The 20000-nt window shown below is 52.2% G+C and overlaps 1 protein-coding gene across 5 annotated transcripts in view; it reads right to left on the reverse strand.

The window, feature by feature from the left end:
• schip1 (schwannomin interacting protein 1) overlaps positions 1–20000 on the reverse strand; it is a 239212-nt gene that overhangs the window by 14367 nt on the left and 204845 nt on the right. The window contains exon 1 of one of the 5 annotated variants that reach the window (XM_035386433.1): positions 12268–12731. The exons of 3 other annotated variants lie outside the window; for them this stretch is intronic. In XM_035386433.1, coding sequence (XP_035242324.1) covers positions 12268–12297 — 30 coding nt within the window. In that variant the 5' untranslated portion in view covers positions 12298–12731. Of the gene's footprint in view, positions 1–3916; positions 4067–12267; positions 12732–20000 lie in introns of those variants that run through there. One more of the 5 variants, XM_035386432.1, reaches the window with a different exon arrangement.

Genomic DNA, 20000 nt, shown 5'->3' on the forward strand with positions numbered 1-20000 from the left:
GCCTGGGTCCTGGACCACGCCCTGTCACCTCTTACAGACCCACAGCCTGGGTCCTGGACCACGCCCCGTCGCCTCTTACAGACCCACAGCCTGGGTCCTGGACCACACCCTGTCGCCTCTTACAGACCCACAGCCTGGGTCCTGGACCACGCCCTGTTGCCTCTTACAGACCCACAGCCTGGGTCCTGGACCACGCCCTGTCGCCTCTTACAGACCCATAGCCTGGGTCAGAGCACACACAGCAGCCTCTCTTCATTGAACTCTGACTGGAATCATTCATAAACAGTGAGCAAGCAGGTCATCCTTTCCTCTTATAGCCTCATATCACACCTGTACACCTGTATCTCTGTCAGGATGCATCTCTCACACAGCGAGGGAGGCGCAGGCCCTCAGGGGGTTATGGTCCAGGTGTGACGCACTGCTGGTCGCTCTAGGCTGCAGGTAAATCACCTGAGCAAGATGAGCTGAATGGCCTGCTGTCCTCATTATGCTTTCTGATCATAGGCCTACATCTGTGATGGTAATTATAATTATAATTATAATTATTACAGACATACAGCGGAGGCCATAACACTCTGGATTAACCTGCTACTATGAACTCCGTGCTGATGCTGTTCCTATAATCAGGCGCACATCTGTATGTCAGAACCCTGAACTCTGAACCCCAGTTCTGAACCCTGAACTCTGAACCCCAGTTCTGAACCCTGAACTCTGAACCCCAGTTCTGAACCCTGAACTCTGAACCCCAGTTCTGAACCCTGAACTCTGAACCCCAGTTCTGAACCCTGAACTCTGAACCCCAGTTCTGAACCCTGAACTCTGAACCCCAGTTCTCAACCCTGAACTCTGAACCCCAGTTCTGAACCCTGAACTCTGCACCCCAGTTCTGAACCCTGAACTCTGAACCCCAGTTCTGAAGCCAAAATGCAGACACATACACAGTCTGACATTATCTGGAAGAGTTTAAACCCAGCAGCTGAATCCCGTGTCTTCACCATGTACGACAGGCATGAAAATTCAGGCTGCGCTTCTCAACTTCAGCATCACCTCACAGCAGACTCCGGGTTTTCCCTAAGTGCTAACTTTCCCTGGTCCGAGTTTCTGGGAAGTTCAGCTCAAAGCCGGTTTTCCCTGAAGCGCGAGGAGAGAGCTGCTCACGTATTCCCCTGGATCCCGGCGTTCCTGACGGACCAGCATTCCCGTCTCACGCACAAAGGAGCCCTTTCAGTGGCCGGGCGGACCGGTCGCCATCGGCAACCTCGCACCCTGATCCGCACGGCCCTCAGACAGAGAGTGTGTTCCCTGCGTGTGTGTGTGTGTGTGTGTGTGTGTGTATGTGTGTGTGTCCGTGTGTGAGTGTGTGTGTGTGAACGTGTGTGTGTGAGTGTGTGTGTGTGTGCATGTGAGCGCGTCTGCGTGTGTGTGTGTGTGCATGTGTGTGTGTGTGTGTGAACGTGTGTGTGTGAGTGTGTGTGTGTGTGTGAGCGTTTGTGTGTGTGAGTGTGTGTGAGTATATGCTGGTGTTTTTGTTGAGTGAATTTCTCTCATCAGCCAGGCCTGTCTGACCCTTCCCAGAGTTACACAGGGGTCCTGTCACCAGAGAACACTGCTAATATATGAGTGAAGAGCTCCATAAAACTACAAACCCCAGGACTCCAGGGAGAATTCAGTCCCATAAAACTACAAACTCCAGAGCTCCAGGGAAAATTCAGCACCATAAAACTACAAGCCCCAGCTCCAGAGAGAATTCAGCACCATAAAACTACAAACTGTAGAGCCCCAGGGAAAATTCAGCACCATGAAACTACAAACCCCAGAGCTGCAGAAAGAATTCAGCACCATAAAACTATAAACCATAGAGATGCAGAAATAATTCAGCACCATAAAACTATAAACCACAGAGCTCCAGGAGGAATTCAGCACCATAAAATTACAAACCCCAGGGCTTTAACCTAAGATGGATGGGCAGGCTGATGTCCATGCTGTACTGACCATTAGCCTACAGCGCAGTTTCTCCAACTGAAGCTAAATCTGAACACGGGCAATGCGCAATCACACTGCCATATACAAAAACACAAAATCCATTCAAACGCTTTCATATTGTACAGCAATATTGTAGATCTTAATTTTATACTGAACTTTATTCATTTTGACTTTTGACACATTCCGATTGGGTCATGTGGACCACATGCCATGTTGTGATTGGGTCTGTTGCTCTATGACAGGTTCTGATTGGGTATGTGGCTCTATGACAGGTTCTGATTGGGTCTGTTGCTCTATGACAGGTTCTGAGTGGGTCTGTTGCTCTATGACAGGTTCTGATTGGGTCTGTTGCTCTATGACAGGTTCTGATTGGGTCTGTGGCTCTGACAGGTTCTGAGTGGGTCTGTGGTTCTATGACAGGTTCTGATTGGGTCTCTGGCTTTATGACAGGTTCTGATTGGGTCTGTTGCTCTATGACAGGTTATGATTGGGTCTGTGGCTCTGACAGGTTCTGAGTGGGTCTGTGGCTCTGACAGGTTCTGATTGGGTCTGTGGCTCTGGCAGGTTCTGATTGGGTCTGTGGCTCTGACAGGTTCTGATTGGGTCTGTGGCTCTAGGCCTGACCCCCAGTGGGGTACGTGAGCACCAGGACACAGTGCTGACCCCCCTTCCCCCCCCCCCAAAAAAAACACCTCTGAGGAGAGCTCAGGAGGCCTAATGGAATGCCAGAGAAGGAGACAGATTCCCTTCCTCTACCTCCCCAAACGCAGCGGGGAATTCCACAGCAGCCTTCTGACCGGCTGGCCCCCCAACCAGCCACCCCCCCACAACTCCCCCCCCCCCCCCCGCTCAGAGGAACATTCCGTTTCTCCCAGCAGGCACCAGTCACGAGAGCAGGAGCCAGTCAAATGGGGGGCGTTACGCTCCCATATGAGAAGCAAACGCCCCGTGTCCCACACCGGAGGTGATTTAGTCCATATTTCGGGCTTTGGGGAACAACTTCCTGAATTGTGGTTGCTGTGCTTACCGTTACTGTGTAGCACATGTAGTTAAATTGGTAAAAACCCAGTATTGAATTGCAACAACATGGAACCCAGACACCTTGGGCCATCTCACGGGTGTGTCCTGCGTTTGGGCAGGGGGGGCCTTAGTCACCTTAGACTGGGGGGGGGATCTTGCCACGCTAAATTTAGCGTTTGTTCCATGGGAGAGGGGGGGGCTCAGGAAAGGTTGTTCCTTCCCTCGCCACAGTGATGATGTCATGGTGAACACACACCCCACACCTGCATTCCACACAGGACACACTGAAAGAGCCACACTGTTGTCACGGTCTCACACACACACATACACACACACACGCACACAAACAATGTTGCGGTCTCACACACTTAAACTTCACCACAGACCCCACTACTGCTGCTCTTCACTGTAGCAAGGGACCCCAAACAACTACGAAAAACTATTTCTCACTTCCCAATGTTTCCCACATATGTCATGGGAGACCTTAATATAACAAGGAGCTACTGGAAGCCCGGAGACCCAGAACCACAACCACACCGCTCTTCTCAAGACACATGGGTCTGCCACACACACACACACACACCCACACAAACACACACACACACACACATGCACACACAAACATACACACACACACACCCACACACACCCACACACACACCGACACAAACACACACCCGCACACACAAACATACACACACACACGCACACACACCCACACAAACACACACATGCACACACACACCCACACACACGCACACACACACCCACACACACGCACACACGCACACAAACACACACACACACATGCACACACAAACACATACACCCACACACACCCACACAAACACACACACCCACACCCACACACACACACACACACAAACATACACTAATAAAAACTCTCTCTTACCTCTTTATAATCATCTGCTAGGTACAGGGCAGAAGCTTTACTGATGACATCATTCATACCAGCACAGTCCATGATATCCAGCGCCCGTCTCCTCTCTCCCTCTCCCTCTCTCTCCCTCTCCCTCTCTATCCCTCTCTCCCCCTCTCCCTCTCTCTCCCTCCCTCTCCCTCTCTATCCCTCTCTCCCCCTCTCTCACGGTCGCATCAGAACGCCCCAGATCCAGTCAGCGGAGGGAGTATTGGCACAGGCTCGGGCAGCGGCCCTGTCCCATCATGCCCTGCTCTGCCGTGCGCTGGCCCAGTCTGGCTCTGTGTTCACTGCACAATGACCGGAGACCGCCCCCCCAACCTCAGCCCTCAGAGAGGGAGGGACAGAGGGAGGGAGGGAGGGAGAGAGGGAGGAGAGGGAGAGAGAGAGAGCCCACTGTGCATGCCTGTCATATTTTTCACACCCAGATGCGAGTACAGCTGCTGCCCCACTCAGTGACACCTCTCTGTGTGTGTGTGTGTGTGTGAGAGAGAGTGTGTGTGTGTGTGAGAGAATGTGTGTGTGTGTGTGTGTGAGAGAGTGTGTGTGAGTGTGTGAGAGAGAGTGTGTGTGTGTGTGTGTGAGTGAGTGTGTGTATGTGTGAGAGTGTGTGTGTGTGTGTGTGTGTGTGTGTGTGTGTGTGTCTATGGTAGGTGGGGTGAGCAGGAGACCTCTCTCTCTCTCTTCCACCCTCCCTGGTTACCCTCTTGTCCTCCCCCTGTATCTCCTTCATTCATTCCCCCCCCCTCCTCACACCTTCCTGTACCCAGTTCAGGACACAGCAGATAAGCACCACTACACACAACCCAGCAGAGAGAGATAGAGAGAGAGAGAGGGAGAGAGAGAGAGAGATAGAGCAGGTTTGCTTCCCTCTTTAAAGGTGTAAAACAGAGAGCTAGTTTATCAGCCGGCCCTGGGGCCAGCAGCGCGACACGAATATAAACCGAAGGGAGAAATAAACGAGTGTGAGCCGAGGCTCAGACACACAGGACTCTACAGCCGGACTGGAGCCGGTCTGGAGCCGGTCTGGAGCCGGTCTGGAGCCGGCCTGGAGCCGGACTGGAGCCGGACTGGAGCCGGTCTGGAGCCGGTCTGGAGCCGGCCTGGACCTGGCCTGGAGCCGGACTGGAGCCGGACTGGAGCCGGTCTGGACCTGGTCTGGAGCCGGACTGGACCTGGTCTGGAGCCGGACTGGACCTGGCCTGGACCTGGTCTGGAGCCGGTCTGGAGCCGGACTGGAGCCGGACTGGAGCCGGTCTGGACCTGGTCTGGAGCCGGTCTGTAGCCGGACTGGAGCCGGTCTGGAGCCGGGTGCAGTCTTATCTCTGGAACGCCAGCCAGCGGAAGTGCGGTGTAAACACGGCAGACTTCCTGGCTGGCTGTTCCCTGCGCAGTTTGGGGGGGGGGGGGGGTGGCTTCACGCAGCCAAAGAGGAGGGCCTGAGTCACAGGGCTGACCCCACAGACCTGGGGGGGGGGGGTAGTTGGGTCCTCACAAAACATTCATCAATCTGAGGCCAGAACAATCACATTACAACCAGTTTCAAAATAAAAGGACCACTGCTGTGCACAAAATGAGTATGAAATACTAACACACACACACACAATCTATCTCTATTTATCAAGGGGCGACATAGCTCAGGAGGTAAGACCGATTGTCTGGCAGTCAGAGGGTTGCCGGTTCAAACCCCGCCCTGGGCATGTTGAAGTGTCCTTGAGCAAGACACCTAACCCCTAACCCCTAACTGCTCTGGCGAATGAGAGGCATCAATTGTAAAGCGCTTTGGATAAAAGCGCTATATAAATGCAGTCCATTTACCATTTACCATCTCACACGTACACACTCACACAAACACACACTCGCACGCATGTGCACACACACACACACTCACACAAACACACAATCTATCTCACACACACACACTTGCACACACACACACACTATTTACCCATCTGTTTGGTTCTCAATCTGCACAGCGTATAATTATGTGGTGTTTGAGATGCTGTTGCTGTGCAGCCCAAACCCTGGTACTGACAGTGACTCATAAGTGCCTGAAGATGAGGGACAGAGCTGAACATGCAGGCCCTGGGCACACAGCCAGGGGGCGATATAGAGCCTACATGAGAGTAAACACAAAGTCTATAGGAGAATAAGCACAGAGTCTACAGGGGAATATGCACAGAGTCTATAGGAGAATAAGCACAGAGTCTACAGGGGAATATGCACAGGGTCTATAGGAGAATAAGCACAGAGTCTACAGGGGAATATGCACAGGGTCTACAGGGGAATATGCACAGGGTCTACAGGGGAATATGCACAGGGTCTATAGGAGAATAAGCACAGAGTCTACAGGGGAATATGCACAGGGTCTACAGGGGAATATGCACAGGGTCTACGGGGGAATATGCACAGGGTCTACAGGGGAATATACACAGGGTCTACAGGGGAATATGCACAGGGTCTATAGGCGGATAGGAGTCTCTGAATAACAGAGTCTATAGAACAGCTCATGTGAACAGCTCATGTGGTATGAGCGGGAATGATGAAGAACACAGACCTGCATCATCTGCAGCAAAGCAGCCAGGACTTCACTATTATTTACTATTTACTTACACAGCTCACATGATGATGATGATGATAATAATAATAATAATAATAATAATGATAATAATAATAATACCCATTCAGAAAGCAGGAAATTCCCTAAATGAATGAGCTTTTAATATTGTGATCAGTAGCACAGTCATGGCCTGGGGTTCACTCACTGGTGAGGAGCAGAATTCCTATATGACCAGAACTCCCAAACGAGCAGAATTCCCTAATGAGTTCCCTAAAGAGCAGAATTCCATGATGAGCAGTTCCATAACAAGCAGAATTCCCTAACAAACAAAATTCCAAATCCCCACTCAATTAGGTATGATTCCCACCATGTCCTTAATCTGTCGGTACAACGTCATAAAGGATGTTTTCCAAAAAAGTGCAGTGTTTACTTCCTCTTTGCAGTGCGACATGGGAAAAGTGCAGTGTTTACTTCCTCTTTTCAGTGCAACATGGGAAAAGTGCAGTGTTTATTTCCTCTTTGCAGTGCGACATGGGAAAAGTGCAGTGTTAATTTCCTCTTTGCAGTGCGACATGGTAAAAGTGCAGTGTTTATTTCCTCTTTGCAGTGCGACATGGGAAAAGTGCAGTGTTTACTTCCTCTTTGCAGTGTGACATGGGAAAAGTGCAGTGTTTACTTCCTCTTTGCAGTGCGACATGGGAAAAGTGCAGTGTTTATTTCCTCTTTGCAGTGCGACATGGGAAACAGGCTGGGAGTGTTAGTGCATCTCCCCTGGGGGGCCGCCTGCCCATATATGGTCAGGACACGCCCCAGTCCTGCTGCAGCCTGAAGCAGCCAGTGCAAGTATTACTAACACTCCCCTACACACACACACACACACTCACACTCACTCACACTCACATTAATCTACCAATTTTCCCAAAATCAACTGTATGACAGTACCAAAGTTTTTTTGAAACACTCAATAGATGCAGAACAATGAACAACAATAAACAGATGAAATACAAATACACAGCAGCTCATAATTCTAAATTATAAAGAGTTTAAATGATCTGACGAGGACACAGAACTACATCAGACAGAAGAGTAGGCTTTCGAAGGTTTTCTAAGTGCCGTTCAGCAGAGAGATTGGGTCATAGTGTCCTGCAGGCCCAAGTCCGCCCAGTGGGAGCCTTTCAGACACGGTCCATACCCAATCAGAACCCAGCGTTCAGTCACACGGTCCATACCCAATCAGAACCCAGCGATCAGTCACACGGTCCATACCCAATCAGAACCCAGCGTTCAGTCACACGGTCCATACCCAAACAGAACCCAGCGATCAGTCACACGGTCCATACCCAATCAGAACCCAGCGATCAGCAGGATGTCCACTCTCTGACTGCTCTGACATCACAGAAATTTCATTTCTGAAATTTGCATCCTTAAGGGACTGAAAAAGGTCGCAGAGTGGCATCTGAACAGCCAGAGGTGCTCCAGGATAGGGCGCCTCCTTATGAGGTCATCACCACAGGCCGAAGACTGGCAGAGTGATGTTGCCATGGAATCAGTCAGTGCCAACATTTGATGTGCGTGTATGTGTGTGTCTGTGCAAGTGCGTGTGTGTGAGTGTATGTGTGTTTGTGTGTGTATGATAGTGTGTGTGTTTGTGTATGTATGAGTGTGTGTTTATGTGTATGTGTGTGTGTGCGTGTATGATAGTGTGTTTGTGTATGAGTGTGAGTGTATATGTGTGTGTGTGTGTGTGTGTGTGTATGATAGTGTGTATGTGTATGAGTTTGTGTATGAGGGTGAGTGTATATGTGTGTGTGTGTGCGTGTGTATGATAGTGTGTATGTGTATGAGTTTGTGTATGAGTGTGAGTGTATATGTGTGTGCGTGCGTGCGTTTCATTGCTCTCTCTCCTCTCTTCCCGGATCATTGAGTCAGCAGTGATTTCACCCTCAGTATGAAGTCAGACTCTATTACCCGCCCCCCCCCCCAGCAGGGGGGCAGGACAGCGGTATGTAGGTCGCGCTGTAAATGTATTCTGACTCAACACCAGCACACCTGCGGCTCGTTTCTCTCAGGCAATCAGCACTGAGCAGGAGCTGGTCCTCAGCACGGTGCTCTCAACGAAGGGAGTGCTTGCACTGGCCCCTCTCCTCCCCTCCTCTCCTCTCCTCCCTTTTCTCTCCCCTCCCACCCTCCTCAGCCCCCCCATCGCGCCCCCCCCCCCCCACGCTGTCCTTCCTGGCACTGATAAGCGGTTCCTGTCACCGCTCGGCTCTCATTGTCCCTCGGCCTGGGGCCGCAGGATGCAGCAGATAAACTGATAGTCCAAATGCACTTCCCATAATCCACTGGGATCAGCCCTGAATCCGCCTGGCTTCCTGTTGCTTTGTGTGTGTGCGTGTGCACACGTGTGTCTGCGTGTGTGTTTGTGTGTGTGTGCATGTGTTTGTGTGCTAGTGTATGCGCGCGCGTGTGTGTGTGCGTGTGTGTGTAAGTGTGTGTACCGGACGTGGGAGCAATAATTATATCATTTTTATATCATATGAAATACTTTATCCCTCTCCGTAACAATGTATAATGTTCAATTTTCATATCTTGTAATTTTTCCAAAGCGGAAAATAACAGAGGAAAACTTATAAACACGGTGAGACATCCCAGTGATAAATCTCAGTGTTAATCCTCTGCAACGTTCTAGCTCACCTTGGCAACGTAACCGCACCACACGCGTGTCCTGTGCAGCGGTGTGCGGCGCTCACCACACGCGCGTCCTGTGCAGCGGTGTGCGGCGCGCACACACGGCAAAGGCACCGCCGGAGCCCAACCGGGAAAAATATGAGCTCATAATGATAATTAATTCATTAGCAGTGAGACACACAGCAGCTCTGTCATACAGCAGCTCTGTCATACAGCAGCTCTGTCATACAGCAGCTCTGTCATACAGCAGCACCAAGCCGCTAACCGGTCCCGCCGTACAGCCTGGACCTGCCTGCTCCCAGAACCAGCCCTGTATCAAAATCCATCAAAGACCTCACTAAACCCCCCCCCCCCCCACCTGTGAGAGCGCACCAACCCAGCCCGTTACCAGGGAAACCTACTCACTGACATCACCCACCCCCCCCCACCTACAGTACCAGTGCACTGGGAGGGGATACCGTTTCAAAGCTTACAGAGGGAAAGGGGATGCAGAGCAACAAATCTCCCCACTGCTGAAAAACAACGCCCACGAACCCCCCCCCCCCCCACCACCCCCCGACCCCCCACTGGCCCACACCGCCCCCCACTGGCCCCCATCCCCGAGCAAGTGAAATAATATCTGGGACTGATAGCATGCTGCTGTTACACAGCTGGAGGTCTCAGCACAAGAGTAGCATTAGCGTTAGCGTCCGCTAAATAATTAAGAGCAGGGGAATTACGTGTGTGTGTGTGTGTGTGTGTGTGTGTGTGAGTGTGTGAGTGTGTGAGTGTGTGTGTGTGTGTGTGAGTGTGTGTGTGTGTGTGTGTGTGAGTGTGTGTGTGTGTGAGTGTGTGTGTGAGTGTGTGTGTGTGTGAGTGTGTGTGTGTGTGTGTGTGAGTGTGTGTGTGTGTGTGTGTGTGTGTGTGTGTGTGTGTGTGTGTGTGAGTGTGTGTGTGTGTGTGTGTGTGAGTGTGTGTGTGTGTGAGTGTGTGTGTGAGTGTGTGTGTGTGTGAGTGTGTGTGTGTGTGCGTGAGTGTGTGTGTGTGTGAGTGTGTGTGTGTGTGAGTGTGTGTGTGTGTGTGAGTGTGTGTGCGTGAGTGTGTGTGTGTGTGAGTGTGTGTGTGTGGGGGAGGGGGTGAAATCGCTGTTTCTACCTGGCTGTAGGTGAGCATGACTGTCCTGCATGCCCCACAGTGATGGGGGGAGGGAGGGAGAAAGAGAAGAGGAGAGGAGGAGAGGAGGGAGAAAGAGAAGAGGAGAGGAGGGAGAAAGAGAGGAGGAGAGGAGGGAGAAAGAGAGGAGGAGAGGAGGGAGAAAGAGAGGAGGAGAGGAGGGAGAAAGAGAGGAGGAGAGGTTGTCACCCTGCTCCCTGCACAGGGGAGAGAGTGGGGCGCTGATGGTTGCCTAGATACCAGGCTAACTCAGGAGCCTCAGGAGAGTTACTATTACCAGAATCCCTCTCCCTCTTTCTCTCTGCCTCTCTCTCTCCTCCTCTCTCTCCCTCTCTCCCCCTTTCTGATATACACCTGCAGATATAGCCAAAGCATGCAGAAGCACACAGAAATCCCTGTCTGTCTCTGCCGCTCTCATATTCTCAGTTTCTCTGACATTCACTTTGCCCGAGAGACAAACATGGCAGCAGAGAATATTCCCACAAGGAGGGGAAGGACAGGACCCCCCCCCCCCCGTAGTTGGGGGGAGATGCTGTAGTCGAGGGGGGGATGCTGTAGTCGGGGGGGGGAGATGCTGTAGTCGGGGGGGGGGGGGGGGGGGGGGAGATGCTGTAGTCGGGGGGGGGGGGGAGATGCTGTAGTCGGGGGGGGATGCGGTAGTCGGGGGAGATGCTGTAGTCGGGGGGAGATGCTGTAGTCGGGGGGGATGCTGTAGTCGAGGGGGGGATGCTGTAGTCGGGGGGGGATGCTGTAGTCGGGGGGGATGCTGTAGTCAGGGGGGATGCTGTAGTCGGGGGGGGGGGGGGGATGCTGTAGTCGGGGGGGGGGGGGGGGTGTTTAACATTCAGCCGTGCGTTACAGTCATTAGATCACAAAGAGCAGTTATGTAAAGTGGCCACTTCTGTCGCAGTCTGGAAAGTCGTTTTCAAACACAACTCTTCCCCTCTCTCCGTCTCTCTCTCTCTCTCAGCCTCTCTCCCCCTCTCTCTCCGTCTCTCTCTCTCTCTCAGCCTCTCTCGCTCTCAATCTCTCTATGATTCAGGGCGTTCCAATACCATACTGCGACTACTGCTGCACACTGCACCATACTACACACACACACGCTCACACACACACAGCACAGACACACACACACACACACACACGCACACACACAGCACAGACACACACACACAGCACAGACATACACAGACACACACAGCACACACACAGCACAGACACACACACACACACAGCACAGACATACACACACACACACAGCACACACACACACACAGACAGCGCAGACATACACACACACACACACACACTGCACCATACTACACACACACAGCACAGACATACACCGCACACACACACACAGAAACACACATGCACACACACAAACATACACACACACAGACACTTGCCCTCACACACTTCTCTCCTGCAGAACATTCACACAGGAGCCATGGCAACTGAGAAACCCAACCCTATACGGGATAGAGACGGCAGTCTACAGCACGGAGTCTAAGGCAGAGAGACAGGGACCGGACAGACAGAGAGAACACAGACAGACACAGAGACAGAGACACACAGAGACAAAGAGAGGAGAGACAGAGACAGACAGAGAGACTGTACAGACAGAGACAGGACAGACAGAGAGACTGTACAGACAGAGACAGGACAGACAGAGTAAGAGACAGACAGAGGGACGGGGACAGACAGAGACAGGACAGACAGAGAGACTGTACAGACAGAGACAGGACAGACAGAGTAAGAGACAGACAGAGGGACGGGGACAGACAGAGACAAGACAGACAGACATAGACAGAGAGAGGACAGATTGACAGGGACAGAGACAGTACAGACAAATGACAGAGGGAGGACAACTACATGGCAGCCCCCCTCCACACACCCCCCCCCCCCAGGTGTCCAGCCCTACCTGGTAAGCACAGTTTTCCTGGTGTACCATCCTTCAGAGCATCATAGAGTGACCTAGCAGAGCTGGGATGGGATGGGATGGGTAGGAGCCAGGAGTCAGAGAGGGAAGCGTAGGATCGCAGCGAATGAGAGAGAGAGAGAGGGGGGGGGGGGGAGGGGGGGAGAGAGAGAGCAGGAAAGAGAGTAGATGGAGAGAAAAATGAGTGAGCGAAGAGGAGAGGGAGTGTGACAGCAGAGAGACAGGAGAGGAGAGGAGAGAAAGACTCTATTCGCTGATTAAAGATGGACGCCTGGGTTTGCTGGCTGCTGCTACCTTGACTCTTCCCTGAGCGAGCGAATTTCCCCTCTTCTCTATCGCTGGGAGGAACGACAGAATCCGATCACTCTCTCTCTCTCTCAGGGCAGCAGAGTAGGAGGAGGAGAGACAGAAATACAGAGGCATGGACGGTGGGATCAGTGTGTTCTCTCTCTCTCTCTCTCTCTCTCTCTCTCTCTAAGGCTGGTGAGGGTGGGGGAGGGGCCATCCATCACAGACACAATCAGCCAATTATGCTGCAGAGAGGGAAGGGGAGGGGAGGGAGGGGGTGGGGCCTGGTTCAGGAGAAGGGAGGTTCTTCCACAGCTCAAACGATCCAGAAACAGCCGTGTTGGAAACATCCCACCGACAGAGAGACAGAGAGAGAGGAGGAGTGGGGGGGGGGGGGAGAGCAGGAGAGGAGAGGGGGAGAGGGGGGAGAGGGAGAGGAGGGGAGAGGGGGGAGAGGCCACTCAAAACAAAGACTCCTCTCAGTTTGCCCCGGACCCCCCAGTGCAGGGAAATAAACACTAACCTCACAGGCAACGGCGCTGAGCCCAATCAGAGCCCCAAACCTAAACAGAGTTCCTCTGCTTCCTCCAGAACCCCAAACCTAAACAGAGTTCCTCTGCTTCCTCCAGAACCCCAAACCTAAACAGAGTTCCTCTGCTTCCTCCAGAACCCCAAACCTAAACAGAGTTCCTCTGCTTCCTCCAGAACCCCAACCCTAAACAGAGTTCCTCTGCTTCCTCCAGAACCCCACACCTAAACAGAGTTCCTCTGCTTCCTCCAGAACCCCAAACCTAAACAGAGTTCCTCTGCTTCCTCCAGAGCCCCAAACCTAAACAGAGTTCCTCTGCTTCCTCCAGAACCCCAACCCTAAACAGAGTACCTCTGCTTCCTCCAGAACCCCAAACCTAAACAGAGTTCCTCTGCTTCCTCCAGAACCCCAAACCTAAACAGAGTTCCTCTGTTTCCTCCAGAACCCCAAACCTAATCAGAGTCCCTGCTCGCATGCGAGGCTGCTCCCAAGCGAGGCTGCTCACATGCGCGGCTGCTCACATGCGCGGCTGCTCCCACGCGAGGCTGCTCACACGCGCAGCTGCTCACACGCGCAGCCATATTGATCTCAGCTGTGTAATTGAGCCTTATTTCCCATAATCTGCAGCAGAGAGCGTAATGATGCAGAAAGAGATCGATGCCTCTCCCAGGCCTGACCTTTGTACTGAGGCTGGCGATCGTTTAGGGCGTTTGGGCGGGGGTGTTGGGGGGGGGGGGGGGGGGGGGAGGGTGATGAGGTCACATGGGCCTGAGGGCAGAACTCACACCATCACAACACCGCTGTGGGTCTGACAGACGAGACGGGCCCATATTACAGATACTCAGCCCCGCCCCTCACACGCATCCTTCACTGCTTAATTCACAGATACATTCAAACACAGATTACTGTACAACAAAAATCCAATGCAATGCATTACAGCATTTACAACATATGCTAGTTTCCAATGCTTGTTACACTCTCTCACACACACACACACACACACACAGTACAGATGTGTAATGATGTCATTGATCAGCACAGGCGTGCCCCCCCCTCAGCCAGAACGGCAGCAAACCGGCAGAAGCTCTGGTGTCTGAATCCCTGCCTGCTCTTTGATATTAGGCAGCCCAACCCTGCCCCCCCCAACCCCTGCCCTCCCCCCGTCAGCATCGCTGCGCTCTCCACTGTTGCCATGGCAGCAGTTGTTTGATGTTATCCTGCAGACGGCCATCTTGGAGCAAGTTCAAGGGCGCCGAGCCAGATCCACAGCCCTGGTCTCACTGGGCTAAAGCATCACTGCCTCAGCAGCCAGGGATTACCGGCTCACACACAGCAAGCATGGCGGCCACAGCCACATCCGCCACACAACCAGCCAACAGAGCCCGTCCCAAACAGGCTTAATCTCACTGTGATTCTCCTTTACTGAGAGAAAATTAATTACTGTGTGAGGGAGAGAACTTCCTGCTTGGGAGGAGTGTGTGTGTGTGTGTGTGTATGTGTGTGTGTGTGTGTGTATGTGTGTGTATGTGTGTGTGTGTGTGTGTGTGTGTGTGTGTGTGTGTGTGTGTGTGTGTGTGTGTATGTGTGTGTGTGTGTGCGAGTGTGTGTGTGTGTGTGTGTGTGTGTGTGTGTGTGTGTGTGTGTGTATGTGTGTGTGTGTGTGCGAGTGTGTGTGTGTGTGTGTGTGTGAACATCCGCCTGAACATCACGCTCACCTTTAAAGGCATCACAGTGACAGAAGCACAGACTAAAAGCATTAAAGACACGATCACAGTGTAATTACATAAACTCCCTGGGAAAGGGAAGAGAGGGGAGAGAAAGCCACAGTCTGTGAGTGAGTGGTTTTACAGGGTAGAGTTCCATAGCGAGTGGTTTTACAGGGTAGAGTTCCACAGCGAGCAGTTTTACAGGGTAGAGTTCCACAGCGAGTGGCTTTACAGGGTAGAGTTCCACAGTGAGCAGTTTTACAGGGTAGAGTTCCACAGTGAGCAGTTTTACAGGGTAGAGTTCCACAGCGAGCAGTTTTACAGGGTAGAGTTCCACAGCGAGCAGTTTTACAGGGTAGAGTTCCACAGTGAGTGGCTTTACAGGGTAGAGTTCCACAGTGAGCAGTTTTACAGGGTAGAGTTCCACAGCGAGCAGTTTTACAGGACAGAGTTTCACAGCGAGCAGTTTTACAGGGTAGAGTTCCACAGTGAGCGGTTTTACAGGGTAGAGTTCCACAGCTAGCGGTTTTACAGGGTAGAGTTCCACAGCGAGCAGTTTTACAGGACAGAGTTTCACAGCGAGCAGTTTTACAGGGTAGAGTTCCATAGCGAGTGGTTTTACAGGTAGTGCTACAGACTCAAATGCCTGGAAGGGCATTGCAGCTGCACCCTTAACCAACTGAACCTGAACTGCTGCTGTTAATAAACACCACTGCACCACTGCACACAGACCAGGTGTAGCCTGGGAGTAGACTGGGTGTAAATTGCACACAGACCGGCGGGTGTAGACTGGGAGTAGACTGGGTGTAAACTGCACACAGACCGGGCGGGTGTAGACTGGGTGTAAACTGCACACAGACCAGGTGTAGACTGGGAGTAGACTGCATACAGACCGGCGGGTGTAGACTGGGTGTAAACTGCACACAGACCGGGCGGTTGTAGACCGGGTGTAAACTGCACACAGACCGGCGGGTGTAGACCGGGTGTAAACTGCACACAGACCGGCGGGTGTAGACTGGGTGTAAACTGCACACAGACCGGGCGGTTGTAGACCGGGTGTAAACTGCACACAGACCGGCGGGTGTAGACCGGGTGTAAACTGCACACAGACCGGCGGGTGTAGACTGGGTGTAAACTGCACACAGACCGGGCGGGTGTAGACCGGGTGTAAACTGCACACAGACGTGCGTGATGAGGGATTAGCTAGCAGCTTAAGTGTTACAGAGCTCACAATAAAAATAATCACTGATGAGGTTTGAGAGTTTAAGTGCCGCTGTCTCTTTAAGGGAGAGGTGCAGGCAGAAGCTGGTTAGCCAGTTTAAGCAGCGCTGTCTCTTTAAGAGGGAGGTGCAGGCAGAAGCTGGTTAGCCAGTTTAAGTGGCACTGTCTCTTTAAGGGAGAGGTGCAGGCAGAAGCTGGTTAGCCAGTTTAAGCAGAGCTGTCTCTTTAAGAGCGAGGTGCAGGCAGAAGCTGGTTAGGCAGTTTAAGTGGCGCTGTCTCTTTAAGGGCGAGGTGCAGGCAGAAGCTGGTTAGGCAGAGAGGGGCTTTATTTTTAGTCTGGTAAACAGGCTGTGGAGGCCCAGCCCCAGCACCGCAGCCCCAGACAGAGGCAGCCCTGTAATTTCACAGAAAGACCTGGAAACCTGCCCCCCCCCCCCAACCCGGGCGCCCCGCCCCACCCTGCAGAGCTCCCGCTGAGAGAAGCCGCTATGTGAGCCTGCGCTCGGAGAAAAACACAAAAACCAGAGAGGCTCCCAGCTGGGCCTGTACATACCACAGGGCAGGGTGGACACACACAGCACACGCACAGCACACGGCAGGGTGGACACACACAGCACACGCACAGCACACGCATAGGACACGCACAGCACACACAAAGGACACAAACATATCACGTGTGAATTTTCACATGCAAAATGCCGTGTGTGAAGTATCACTGCCACATTAATGTAATACGTGTATTTGTACAGCAGCTACTGCTGCGCATCTAGAGCCATGCATTTCCCTGGTTCTCTCTCCCTCTCTCCCATTCTCTCTCCCTCTCTCTCTATCTCCCTCCCTCCCTCAGTCTGTCCCTTCCTCCTTGGCTGTAGGTAATGGAAAATCACAGTGCTTTCTCTCTTAGGTAAAACACAGAGCTGTGACCTGCTTGAGCTCCCAACACAAACCCCAATTTCCTCTCCCCTCGCCAGCTGCCACTCAAAGGCCTGCTTTTTAAGGGGTTTGTTAGTGGTGGTGGTGGTGGGGGGGGAGGGGTGGAGGGGATTGAGAGAAAATTACATTCTGCTGAATCCACACTGCAGTGGAAGCAGGCAGCGCTAACGTGCTAACGTGCACTGACAGTTTAAGGAAACATACAATTAGCAGGAAACGGATTTAGATGTGGCGGGGGGCGGGGGGGGGGGCGGGTGACCCAGGCAGGGGGGTCACATGATCAGGGTCACTGAGACCTGGCGCTGAGCACTGAGGGACCTGCGTGTGTGTGTGCGTGCGTGTGTGTGAGAGTGTGCGTGTGTGTGTGTGTGTGTAGGTGTGTGTGTGTGTGTGCCTGTGTGTGTGTGTGTAGGTGTGAGTGTGTGTGTGTGAGTGTGCGTGTGTGTGTGTAGGTGTGTGTGTGCCTGTGTGTGTGTGTAGGTGTGTGTGTGCCTGTGTGTGTGTGTGTGCGTGAGTGTGTGTGTGTGTGCGTGTAGGTGTGAGTGTGTGTGTGTGTGTGTGTGTGTGCGTGTAGGTGTGAGTGTGTGTGTGTGTGTGCCAGCCTGCCTATCTATCTGTGTGTGTGTGTGTGCATGTAGGTGTGTGTGTATGTGTGCATGTGTGTGTGTACGTGTAGGTGTGTGTGTGTGTGTGTGCGTGTAGGTGTGAGTGTGTGTGTGTGTAGGTGTGAGTGTGTGTGTGTGTGTGTGTGTGTGTGTAGGTGTGTGTGTGTGCGTGTGCGTGTAGGTGTGAGTGTGTGTGTGTGCGTGTAGGTGTGAGTGTGTGTGTGTGTGTAGGTGTGTGTGTGCGTGTAGGTGTGAGTGTGTGTGTGTGTGTGTGTGTGTGCGTGTAGGTGTGAGTGTGTGTGTGTGCCAGCCTGCCTATCTATCTGAGTGTGTGTGAGTCAGTGTGCCAGGTTGGGGGAGGGAGGCAGCAGACACTGATGGAATGTGTAGCTGCAGGCAATCGTGTTTCCAATACAAACACAGCTGTCAGTCACCTCCACCGAGCCCCACCCCTCCTGAGCCCAGTGGGAGGGGCTTGGCCGGGTGACCTCATGTTCACAGCACAGGTTTTCCCTGCTGTGTGATGAAGAGCCCGCAGAGTGCGAGGGGGGGGGGGGGGGGGGGGGGGGCGGGGGGGGTGGCTCTCTGGGGAAGACCTAAAGTTAAAGCGTGTCTCTGCAGAGTCATTTTTTAAATGCCTGTAAATTCCTTTGCAAACAAGTCCCATCATCTCCACCAGAGAAAAACAGCACAAGATGGCTGCCTTAGAACAGCCAGCGATGCTCTAACCTCGTCTGCTTTGGGCAGGCAGGGGAATTTGAGCCTTATTAAACCTAACCTTTGACCCCACCCACTTAAAATGAATGAGCAGCTCCACCTGGATCAGAACCAACAGCCCGATGGGCCCACCAATCAGAACTTCTCTCCAGAATCACCTCTCTGGGAGATGTGGGTCAAAATTCACAAGGGAAGTCTCTGGTTAGGGAACCGGACTTGGAATTCAGATGCTGCTGGTTCAAATCACAGACTGCAACACAGTGCATCCGCACGCAAGGTTTTAACTGCTTCAGTTCGTTTCCATCTCTAAAAATAGACTGTATATAAAACATTTAAGCTGTGTTAAACCACAATGGATCATACAATTAAATAATGTTAAAAAAAAAATAAAGCCACAAACCTTGTTTGTGTGTGTGTTTGTGTGTGTGTGTGTGTGTGCTGTAGTACATACAGTAGACACTGAGGAGAGTGTGAGAGGTGGACTTGAGGTACCCCACACTATCCTCAGACCTGGTCACACAAGTCGTGACCCTCAATACTGACTCACTTCCCTGACACTGTAACAACAGGCATCCGTATCCTGCAGCAGACTACAGTTCCCTCAGCACCAGCAGCATCCTGCAGCAGACTACAGTTCCCTCCGCACCAGCAGCATCCTGCAGCAGACTACAGTTCCCAGCAGGTCCCTGTGAACTCAGCTTTCACACCAAACAGCGTAACTCCCAGTGTAAACGAAGAGCCCACCCGGCCCAGCCAGACCCCAGAGAGCGTGAGAAACGACGCGCTCCGGCGAAAAGGCAGGTTGGTGGAAACGGACAAAGCGCACGTTCCATTAACACACCAGGACTGCGTCACATAGAACCGTTAACACACCAGGACAGCGTCACATAGAACCGTTAACACACCAGGACTGCGTCACACAGAATCATTACACACCAGGACTGCGTCACATAGAACCGTTAACACACCAGGACAGCGTCACATAGAACCGTTAACACACCAGGACTGCGTCACACAGAACTGCTACACACCAGGACTGCGTCACACAGAACCACTACACACCAGGACTGCGTCACACAGAACCATTACACACCAGGACTGCGTCACATAGAACCGTTAACACACCAGGACTGCGTCACACAGAACCACTACACACCAGGACTGCGTCACACAGAACCACTACACACCAGGACTGCGTCACACAGAACCGTTACACACCAGGACCGCGTCACACACAGAAATCCAGCGTGTCCAAAAACATCAGGTCTGTATTAAAGCACTGTTTCAAATTCAAACCCTGGATCTGTGGGTTAAACAGCACATGGCAAAGCCTACGCTTCAAAGCACACACTCTGCACGCACGCACACACACACACACACACACTCTGCACGCACGCACACACACACTCACACTCTGCACGCACGCACACACACACACACACACACACAAAATTGCATTTTAGACTCTCTTGGTCAGGCTCTGAAGTTTCTAAAAACATGTAAAGAACTTTCTACATAAATCTGTACATATTTACTCTGATTCACACTGAAAGCAGATAGTTATCCTGGGATAAGAATGAGTAACAAACATAGATCTGTACACATTTACATTCACACTGAAAGGACACAGTTATCCTGGGATAAGAATGAGTAACAAACATAGATCTGTACACATTTACATTCACACTGAAAGCAGACAGTTATCCTGGGATAAGA

The sequence above is a fragment of the Anguilla anguilla genome, chromosome 12 (assembly GCF_013347855.1).
Source record: "Anguilla anguilla isolate fAngAng1 chromosome 12, fAngAng1.pri, whole genome shotgun sequence".
In the NCBI taxonomy this organism is placed as follows: Eukaryota; Metazoa; Chordata; class Actinopteri; order Anguilliformes; family Anguillidae; genus Anguilla; species Anguilla anguilla.